Source organism: Meleagris gallopavo, chromosome 1, assembly GCF_000146605.3.
Source record: "Meleagris gallopavo isolate NT-WF06-2002-E0010 breed Aviagen turkey brand Nicholas breeding stock chromosome 1, Turkey_5.1, whole genome shotgun sequence".
Taxonomy (NCBI): Eukaryota; Metazoa; Chordata; class Aves; order Galliformes; family Phasianidae; genus Meleagris; species Meleagris gallopavo.
The window spans coordinates 49,131,949-49,142,328 of NC_015011.2; the positions used below are offsets into that span (position 1 = coordinate 49,131,949).

The window sequence follows — 10,380 nt, forward strand, 5'->3', positions numbered from 1 at the left end:
ATTATTATTATTTTTTAAACAGCAATGACAGTGCTTGAGAAACTTTCAAGCCCAAATATTTCCACAACTTTATGTATGAATGTTCTTTTCATTTACCACTGGGGGAGAACAACCTTTAACTGCAGGCAGCCCACCCTGGGTCTCATCTGCTCTTAAAGACTGATGTTGACTTCAACACCTGAAGCTGTGGTAGCTGTTGTTCTAGATGGCAAAGTGGCATTTACTCCAATTCTGAACTAGGGGAAAATAATAAAAGTGGCATCCTGAAATACCAGTTCAATGCATGTGGAATGTTGGCAATCTTTCACTTCAAAGCTAGGATCCTTGGAGGTTTTGCTCATCAAAGTAATTGTAAATGCATTATTTAGCCCTCTCAGCCTCTTGGTTTAAGGGAGAAGGGGTAGATTGAAATAGTTCACTTTAAGGAAGCAAATCTCCTGAAAACAGACTTCAAGTTATACGGCAGTTTTGGAATATGGGTTTGCCAAACACCTGCTAGAGCACTTCTTGTTCTGTTTCCAGGCTGTCTCCCAACACCATGGTGACGCCACACAAAAAGAGCATGCTGGGGAATGGCAACTATGACGTGAACGTGATCATGGCAGCGCTTCAGACCAAAGGATATGAGGCAGTTTGGTGGGACAAGCGCAGGTATTCAGAAGCTGTGTAATTCTAGAGATGGCTGCCAACTGTAAAGCTAAAAACGAAAACCAAGAACCAGATGGCATTCAAGTACCAGAACGTAATCTTGTTGCTGTTTGTTTTCTGTACCCTTTTAGGGATGTTAATGTCATTGCCCTGTCTAACGTGATGGGCTTCATCATGAATCTGCCCTCCAGCCTTTGCTGGGGTCCCTTGAAGCTCCCCCTCAAGCGGCAGCACTGGATCTGTGTCCGGGAGGTGGGAGGCACTTACTATAACCTCGACTCCAAACTCAAGATGCCTGAGTGGATTGGAGGTGAAAGTGAGCTCAGGTAAGTCTTCCTCACCCCCTTGTTATGTGTTTGTGAGTTTGTATCCAGGTATTCCCTGCTGGAAGGGGTGAATTTGTTCTTAACCACTTAGTAGTGGAAGCATTTATGGCTGAATTGCAGTGCCAAATATTTGATGGTAATAAGATTTGCTTACATTTGGTGTGGTGGTTCTGTGCTGATGGGAAGTTCAGCTCCACCACTCCACTCTGTCACTACTCCTCCTCAAAAGAACAGTGGGGAAAAAATAGGATAAGGGCAGGGAGATAGCTCAAAGTTACTAATGTGGGCAAAGCAGACTTGGCATATTGGGGATTAATATAATTCATTGTCTACTACTAACAGAGTAGAGCAGTGAGAGCTAAAAGCAAAGTAAAAACACCTCCTCCCTTCACCCCCAAAGAGGCTCAGGGGAGTGGGGGCTGCAGTCAGTCCATAACACTTCATCTCTGCTGATCTGTAGTCACTCTGCCCTCGTGTGAGTGTGGGGTCCCTCCCCCAGCATGCCATCCTTCTCGACCTGATCCCACATGGGCTTCTCATAGGCTGCAGCTCTCCAAGCACAGGTCAAATATGGCACCATACCAGAGGGCCCACTCTTCAGGATCTGCATGATCCCTGTGGGAGGCAGCCCCTCTCAGCTCTCCTTTCCCACAGACTGCAGGTCTGGTACAGGACTTCTCCTGTGGGGGCTCTCTGTGGGCTGTGCCTCCTTCAGGCTGCATCCACTGCTGCACTGTGGGCTCCTCCATGGCTGTGTGTGGAGATCTGCTCTCCATAGTGGGGACGGTGGAGGGGCAGAGGGACAGCTTGCTCCTCCATGGGCCTTTCCTGGGCTGTGGGAGCACCTCCTTCTGAACTGAACTTGGTGCCCAAAGGACTGTCTTATCTCTGTTTTTACTCCTCTCTCCCAGCTGCTGTTGCATAGCATTTTTTTTCCTTTCTTAAATCTGTTCTCCCAGAGCACAACCAGCGTTGTTCATGGCTCAGCTCTGGTCAGTGGTGGGACCCTTCTGGAGCAGCTGAAGCTGGCTCTGATCTGACATGGGGCAGCTGTTGGGTGGCCCTTCCCACTACAAAAAAGCTTCTCTGCATAAGCCCAATGTCATTTATACCTTATTTGTGTGAAGCTAGGAAAATACTCTAGCCAACAGAGGTTTCTAAGAGCTCAGGAGAGCCTAATTTCACCTCTTACAGAGCTGGCTTTATCACTAGCAATGAATGTAGAGGTCAAGGCTGACGCTAGTGAGTGATGCCTGCAACTAAACGTGCTGTACCTCACTGTCTCCTCTAATGTGAGACCATCAAGATTCCTTTGCCTCTTCAGTACTGTGTGTTCCCAACAAAATCTCCTCAGATTAGGAGTGCAGCCCTATTCTTGACTGCTTGCCTATTTCAGTGCACGTTGCACGTCTGGTTTGATTCCCCTCTGCTCTTCATCTTAATACAGATGGTTGGTGTGATTTGCTTTGACTGTAAAACCTAACCTGTCCTTAGTTGCCATTCTGCTGCCATTCTGTCCTGTTCTAAAGTGTACAGATGGCACTGCTGTCTCAACTCGACTTGTTCTAACTTAAGGGAGCAATATTTCCAGCACCTGTCATGTCATTCCAGTCTTGACAAATTGGTTATAAGCCTTTTGTGAGCTCCCAGAGTAGAACAACACAGTACTGGATCTACTGTGCAGAACTAATTAGAGGGTTTTTTTTGTTTCAGTCTCGGGTGTGCTGTTCTTCAGCAATAAATAAGGACTTCCTACATGCTGAATTTTAGAAGTTGGGCAGAAAGATACAGGAGAAAACATTGATTTGACTTTCATGGTTATTGAATTGCATCCAGGTTTGGTATGAGAAAAAGCATACCGATGAGAAAGGGGCTGCAGAGCCATGTCAAGAGGCTGAGGCTTTTTTTTTTCCCCCTGCTTGTTTTCTCCACAAACACGTGTTGGATTTGTTGAAGTTACTTTCAGTTAAAGTGTGGTTCTTGGTCTTGGACACCTGAAGAAATTTTGGTTTTGATCTCTATTTCTGCCACCTTGGAAAGTTGGGGTGTGACATTTATGGAGATCTCTCAAGTGAAGTGATCATGTCTATCTGATTCTGCATAGCTTGCTGGGTAGAGATGTATTGAATCTAGAGTTTTTGTTCAGTTTTCTGTCAAAATAACGAGGTGAGAAGATGTTCCTCTCATTCCTTGTCATATTTGCATAGCTAGCTATGTTTAGTTGTAGAAGATTGTAGAAGTTCTACATTCAGTTGTGCTTATTCCTGTTTCTCCTTACTGTAGGAAATTTTTGAAACACCAGCTAAGAGGAAAGAACTGTGAACTCCTGCTGGTGGTGCCAGAGGAGGTGGAAGCACATCAGAGCTGGAGAGCTGACGTGTGACCTGGACCCACTCTGTCCTCTCACTACAGCTCTGCCCCTTTCTGGAACTCATGATGTCCTGAAACCTGGATAATGGGTGCCCCAACTCTTCTCTTCTGGAACTTCCTTTGTTAGGCTCTTTCCTTTCTTCCTTGGTGCAATAGGGCGGTGGTGTAGGACACTGTGGGTAGTGGGTGGGGGGTACTGAGGGCAGAGTGGAGGAAACTGGAAGCCATTCATTGATAGAAAAGGTGAATGAGCTGCGTGCTCTTCAGCTAATTAGAAGGTCTTGCTCTCTCTAAAGCTGTGCTTCAGGGTTTTCTGTAAGCCTCTGACCTCTCTTTCTCCGTGTTGCCCAAGGCTGCGTATTGTGGCACAGTGTTCCTTTAGAGCTCACTGGGGAGGAGCAGGGGCCAAGCACGTTGTCGCTCCTTCACAAGCCTCTCCCTCCAAAACAAGTTGTCATGAAAGTGATTGTGACTTGTAAGGGTCTCTCAGGACACACTCAAAACACTAGGAACGGTATGGTGTTCAGCACGACCCTCTGCTTTGTAGGGATGGTTTCTGCCCAGAATTAGAGAGGAGGAGTGAGTAAAAAGAAAGTCACCTTTCAGAAAATTCTTTGAGTAACTAGAGGATTCTTCCCCAGTATCTCCAAGGATTTACATGTATGGCCAAGTGGTTGTTTGGCAACGTGTGGCTTGCTAAGGCAGTGCGAAAACAGCAGGCACAAGCTAATGGGGGAGTATCAGGTTTCTGAACTAGAGGCTGAAGTCTGCCTGGGTTTTGTGCTATGTTGGGTTTTAATTTTTTTTTTAACATCTGAAGCTATTTTGGTTTTCTGCATGAACACCCAGTAGTTTAGGGGCTGCTTGGAAAGAAAAATAAAATCTGAAGGGGTTTTAAGAGGAAATAATTCTCTTCCTGAAGTCTAGCTCACAATCACAAATGCCACGCAGAATGTCCCAGAAGGAGCTTTCCTACAAGTGAGCTGGTTGCAAAAGGAGAAAACAAAAAAAAATATATAACAATAATTTGAGGAGGGAAGTCTTACGATAGTCAACTTTTGCCTCTTTATTGTTATTAGCAGCCAATATGGGAGATGCAGAGGGTCCACCAGAATCATCAGGCATTAAGAGTGTGGGGCCTGGTGGTTGAATCAACTTCTCTTTTACTGTTGGCTGACAAACATTCCATTAATGAGTGAATTGCTTTTTCCTGCCCTCCTTTCCATAGGGGGAAAAAAGTGATGAAACATGGAGACTCTAAGAGAGATCTTAGTTTGTTATTTCTCTGTCACTTAGGCCAGCTGTAGCTCAGTTGCTGCTTCCAAGCAGGAGGAAGCACTGAACCGAGGACAGGGCTCCTTGCTTTTAGCTCTTCCTGGCTGAGCTGCCATTTGCTTCTCTCTTTACGCACGCGAGGGCTCAGCTAAATGGTAACTGCTGGAAAGGGATGGAGCTCAAACAGTTCTGCTCTGCCAGGTAGGGAAGTCTCGTTCTGGTGGTGTTGGGGCTTTCAGAAGGAGGGCTGTGGGCTGTAACTACCTTTTCTCAGTTGCTTGTCTCTTGAGAGCTCAGCAAAGCATGAGCAGATGTTTGAAGCCAAGCGAGAGACTGCTAACTCACACCTTGTTACCAAGACTGGAGGCAGTGTGACGACAGGACGAGCGTGGTGTTCACTGAGCCCTGGACATCCCACAAGCACCATTTTGCAGTCTTCTGAGCACAGCCTCCAGAAGTCAAGGGCGAGTGGCTCTTATGTTTTAAATACCCAGCGTTTCTAGAACAAGTCCTGTTTCGTAACACATTCCAATGACCAATACCAGCTGGCGGAGTTTTTAAACACTTTACAAGCAGAATGCAAAGCCTGCAGGCATTCTGCTCATGACTTGAAGCCATTTCTTCGAGAGGAAGGGGGAGAAAAAAAAAAAATCTCTACAGCAACATTTTTCTATGCTGCGTAAAACCGCACTTTGGAGAAACCGTTTGCATGGAAACTGCAAGCCAATGGATCAGTGCACAATATGCAAAGATGTTTTAAAATATTTTGGGGCTACTTTCCTCTCCTTGTATGTCAGCACCTCTTCTGTGGGGGGAGGAAAATAGTGTGATCCAGCTGCTCAGGTAAAGGGAAACTGAATGATCACACCCCTGGGGCAAGCAAGGCTGCTGGACAGAGGGTGGGCAGACCAGTCCAGTCCCACTGCCTGGGAGTGGGGAAAGCCCAAGTTTGTTTTCTTGCTTGTTTGGTTTTTGTTAGAGCCTTGTCTTGGGTTTGTTTACAGAGATGTATTTTGTTTAACCAAAAATGAAAAAAAAAAAATGGGAAAAAAAAACATTTCCATATAAATGTCTTATCTCTTCTGTATGTTCAACTGAATTGTTCTGTAACAAAGTATGTAAAGGAAAAATAAACTTTTTTTCTTTGGTTATAAAACTGAATAATATTAAGAATGTTGAGCCTTGGTTCCTCATGCTTGAGGTAGAACGGTGGACAGAAATTCTAGCACTTCTGTAAGAACTCCCTTAAATTACCCCAGATGTTTGGAGTCCCCTCCCCAGGAGAGATGTGCATGAACTAGAAGGGCAGAACCACTTAAACTTCAGTGGCACCAATGCTCCAGGAAAGAAGCATCCTCTTCAAGGAACATCTATTAAAACCACACTGCTCAGGTTGGATTTATTTAATATTCAATACAAAAAAATATGCAACCGATTTCTGAAATTCTACTTTATGATACAGAGGATCAGCACTGATGTGATTTTCATTAACCCCCTCTGCCACTCCCTTGGTACTCACACACGCACACACACACAATGTTGCAGTGAAAGTATCTGCACACACATCTTCCCAGAGAATTTTTTTCCACAGGGTACAGATACCCTCAACTCTCCTTCTTCCCTTGGATCATCTGCTGGGAGAGTTGCTTCTTGTTCTATCACCGATGCTCTCAGGCTTCGAGATAGCCAGGAAAAGATTTGTGTTTGACTGTTGCCGTCTGAAACCCAACTTGCGCCCCAAGATGGTTTTTCTGGGAAGCGAGGAGTCCAGAACAGGAACTCCATGATTTCAAGTCTCTGTAACCGATTACAGCGTACTGATTGAACAAAAGAAAAGACTCGTGACTTCTACAGGGGAAGAATGCAGACAGGAGCCATCATCAGGTCCAGACAGGGGGCTTCCCCCCTCCCCCACAGTATGAACAGGTCAATGTCCCAAAATATAACCAAAAATAAAAACAACCAAAAAAATAAATGCCCTGACCCAACAAATCAACAGTTCAATATATCATAATCTCAAGGTCTTCCCACATGATACAAATCCAACGTGGCTGCAGCAAATTAGATTTTTCCGGGAAGTGGAGGCAGGGCCCCTGGCATGCCCCCAGACAGCCCTGTGTTGGGTCCTAAGAGAATCTGTAAGAGAGAGAGAGAGATCAGAAGCGTTGAGGATGCACCTCACTACCCTGCAGTAGGACCGGGAGAGCACAGCAAGGCAGCGCCCACCCCTGGGATTAGACATTTAGCCCTGTATAATCAATGGATATACAGATGGTATATATATATATATCCAGGAGCTTGGCTAATATAATTTATATTGGAGTAATGAGAGAAAGTCACTCACTCTGTCCTGGGCTCGCGAGATGAACTCCATTGAAGCGGATCTCCAGAGAGATCCTTCCCCACTGGCAGTCAGCTCTTAAATGGGTCTAGGAGAGGTGGAGCCAGGCTCCAACCCTTCCTGCAGCACAGGTGATTTGCCTTCACCTGTGCTCCCGTGGCTGACTCGCCTCAGGTGATCAATCAGAGGTTCAGGCTGTGATTCAGCAGCCTCATACAAGCCCTTTCCATCTCTGCAACAACCACTAGGTTCAGAGCTTCACTTTACCAAGCCCAGACCCGTGGGGCTGGATGCAGCTGTGCAGGCCAAGAGGAAGCTGCCTCATGCTACTCCCCCAGGATGCAATCAGAGCACACTGTGGGATAAGTGAGCCCACAGCATCAAACACATCGCCTTTGCTTCTGCTTCCAGAGCCGCAGCACCAGCTGATCACTGCGGGACTGAGCAGGCAGCCAGAGCTGCATCCAAACTGCAATGAGGGCAGGCGGTGCTGCTTCAGCCTCACCTGTCGCTGCTGCAGCTGCTGCTGTTGCTCCATCTGCAGCTTTTCAGTTTCAAACACGACGGGAAGTACTAAAATCATGAAGGAGGTGGTCCCAATCCACAGAGCTGCCCTAGAGAATCTGCGTGGAAGAAAACGCATTAGGAAGACGAATCTCGGCAGCACAGTGGAGCAGCTCTTGGATCCTTCCCTCGTTCCTTCTTCCCCTTTTCCCCTCCGATGCCCGGCCGGAACCGCCCGGCCTCTCCCAGCCGCCGGAAAGCGGATCCCTCCGCAGCCCGCGGGCTTCACCGCCTCTTACCTGTACATCTTCTGCGCTATCGCCAGCGACAGGTCGAAGGTAGCTCCGGCCGCCGAGCGCACGCTCTCGGGGAACATCTCGGTCAGCCCCACAGCCGCTCCGCCAGCGTCTCGTCCAGCTGCGGGCGACAGCGCGGCGTCAGGCCTGCGGCGCCCGACGGGGTCATCCCGCTTGCACGGCCCTCCCGACCATCCCGGCCCGCCCCGCCGCCGCGCTACCTCCTCGTCGTCGTCGTCGTCCTCCAGCTCGTCCTCCAACTCCTCGGCCTTGCCGGCGCCGCCCTTGGGCAGCAGCTCCTCCGGGGACAGGGACGCAGCGGCAGCCATCACCACCACCACCAGGGACGGAGCGGGCAGCGAGCCGCCGGAAGCGGAACTGAGGACTGAGCGGCTCCGGAAGAAAGGCGGTGCGCACAGCGCCCCCTTGCGGCCAGGAGGTGTCGCCCCCCAAAATACGACACGCCCTCAGATTTGGGTTCCAACAAACGTTTTAATGGAAGTTTTCATGTAAACGATGCCGAACGCTCGAGAACAAGCAAGGTCAGCGCCCCGCTCGCCAAAGACCTTGCACAAAGCCAGGCTGTGAATCCAGGCATCTGCCGTGGCACAGATCTCTGCTTACGGGGAGCACGGCGCTGCCAGGTTGCTGTGGAGCGTGTGTACCTGCAGCTAACAGCCGTGAGTGCTAAAAAGTGGTAAAGTGCTCCGAGAACAAACATGAGCGTTGGTTAACAGTGCACAATGTGACGTACTGGGATGCGGAGGCACCCTTACACAGTACCGATGCAATACTGCAAGTATCTTGTCCCGTGGAACTATCTATTTGCGGTACCAATACAGCCCGGAAACCCAAGCCAGTCTCTGCCCGCAGGAACAGGGAAGGTCTCCCATGACCTCCTCTCTCTTCTCCCTCAGCCGCCACTTCTGTCACTTCCTCCTCCGGATGTGACTCTTCAGCTCCTCCAGCTCCTTCTCCATCAGGTGGGACTCGGCGGTGGTCTCAGAGAGCTGCAAGACACAGTGAGCAACAGTAATGCGCTCCTTCAAGCACCACCCTACCAGAAGCTTTTCTGATTACACTCTGTTTTGTGAAACAATCTTTCCAGAAGTGTCACCAAAATTTACAGCCACATCCAGCTCCAATGTGAGAAAACATCTGCATTTCGGTGAGAGGGAAGCTGAGGCTTCACACTTCACCGAGACAGCCCAGAGAACCTGGATAGCAGCTATACTTCCTGCTAAGTGCAGTGCCACAGTCACAGAAGCAACCTTCCAGATTTAAAACATGGAAAGAACATAAAGAAGGAAAACGCTGGAGGAACACCTATTTCTTCAGGCTGACATAAAGGCCAAATCATTTAGTATACTCAGAGTATATACACATTCTATTTCAGCAAAGAAACTCTACGGATTTTGAACATGTAAAGCTGAATTTTGGTTAGTTTAGTGCTGGGAGATTCTGTCACCCATAGGCTTACATACAGAACAGATATAAGATTGCTTGTCAGGGCACAAGGAAGATCCTAGAGCTTTAATCTTCTGTGACCTGACACAGCATTTGCAGGGGCTCCTGTCCAACTCAGCACTTGCTAAGTACTAAGCTAAGCTCTGCCCCTCATCTTGCAGAGGGAGCAGATGAAGTCAGACCTTTCTCCCATTCTGTTCACTCTGACACCAAACTTTTTCTTGCACAGTATGGTAAAGCAGCAATGGATTGCACTCTCTGCAGTAAGAACCACTTCCTTTGGTGCCCTCAGCACCTTTCATATCAGCATTTCCACCACTGAGGGCAGGCAGAAGTTCAGTACTCACCATGTCCAGCAGAATATCCACCTTCAGACGAAGGAGATTGTTTTCCTCCTCCAGCTGCTGGTTGCGTTTGCGCAAGCGCTGCATTTCCCTGCGATCTCCCGTGAAGCTTCCTATTTCTGGAGGAAATAAAGAGACCACACGGAGGGCCGTCAGCTAACCGTGACCACTGGAGGCCCGCCGCGCTGCACGGCACTACCTGCCACCCACTGGCCGTTCTCAAACTTGAGGCTCTGCCCAGTGAGGTTCATGGTGGGGGTGCCGTACTCCAGGCCCAGCTCGACCTCGCGGGTGGATCTGTCCAGCTGCAGAGAGAAGCAATTGTTGAGGTTGGAAAAGACCTCTTAAGATCATCTAGTCAGCCATCACACATCACCATTAAACCATGTCCCTCAGTGCCACATCCACACGGTTCTGGAACACCTCCAGGGACGGTGACTGCACCACCTCCCTGGGCAGCCTGTGCCGCTGCAGCACCGCTCTTTCTGGGAAGAAATCTTTCCTAACATCCAACCTGAAACTCCCGTGGCACAACTTGAGGCCATCACCTCTCGTCCTATCACTTGTTCCCTAGTTACTCACCACCACGCCCGCACTTTCTCCCACCCAAACACACTGGAGGTGCCACCCAAGAACTGGGAGGAACCAGCAGCCCCAACACTCACCAAGTGCAGGTTGGACAGCGAGGCGGCCTTCCGCGGCGGGGTCTTCTTAGGGCTGAAGGTGCTCCCGAAGAGAGGCATCGCTCCCTACTGCCACGTTCCTACCGCCGGGCCGCGTCCCACGAACACAGTAGGGGCAGAGGCGCG

At 48.9% G+C, this 10,380-nt stretch overlaps 3 protein-coding genes across 3 annotated transcripts in view; 1 reads left to right on the forward strand and 2 right to left on the reverse strand.

Moving 5' to 3' along the window:
- JOSD1 (Josephin domain containing 1) overlaps positions 1-5,789 on the forward strand; it is a 10,311-nt gene extending 4,522 nt beyond the window's left edge. Inside the window, exons 3-5 of the mRNA XM_010710918.3 lie at positions 523-651; positions 780-974; positions 3,258-5,789. Of these exons, the coding sequence (XP_010709220.1) occupies positions 523-651; positions 780-974; positions 3,258-3,357 (424 nt within the window). The 3' untranslated portion in view covers positions 3,358-5,789. The remainder of the gene's footprint in view (positions 1-522; positions 652-779; positions 975-3,257) is intronic.
- A 199-nt stretch (positions 5,790-5,988) lies between these two features.
- TOMM22 (translocase of outer mitochondrial membrane 22) lies at positions 5,989-8,141 on the reverse strand. Its single transcript, XM_010710926.3, is given in 5 exon segments — positions 5,989-6,755; positions 7,466-7,583; positions 7,764-7,848; positions 7,851-7,881; positions 7,982-8,141. Coding segments are annotated over 5 exon segments (417 nt in total). The 5' UTR covers positions 8,090-8,141; the 3' UTR covers positions 5,989-6,680.
- A 91-nt stretch (positions 8,142-8,232) lies between these two features.
- Positions 8,233-10,380, reverse strand: CBY1 (chibby family member 1, beta catenin antagonist). The gene is made up of 4 exons (XM_010710937.2): positions 10,237-10,380; positions 9,771-9,876; positions 9,575-9,690; positions 8,233-8,770 (listed from the first exon to the last, which is right to left on the reverse strand). The coding sequence occupies exons 1-4, from the start codon at positions 10,312-10,314 to the stop codon at positions 8,690-8,692; spliced, it is 381 nt and encodes a 126-aa protein (XP_010709239.1). The 5' UTR covers positions 10,315-10,380; the 3' UTR covers positions 8,233-8,689.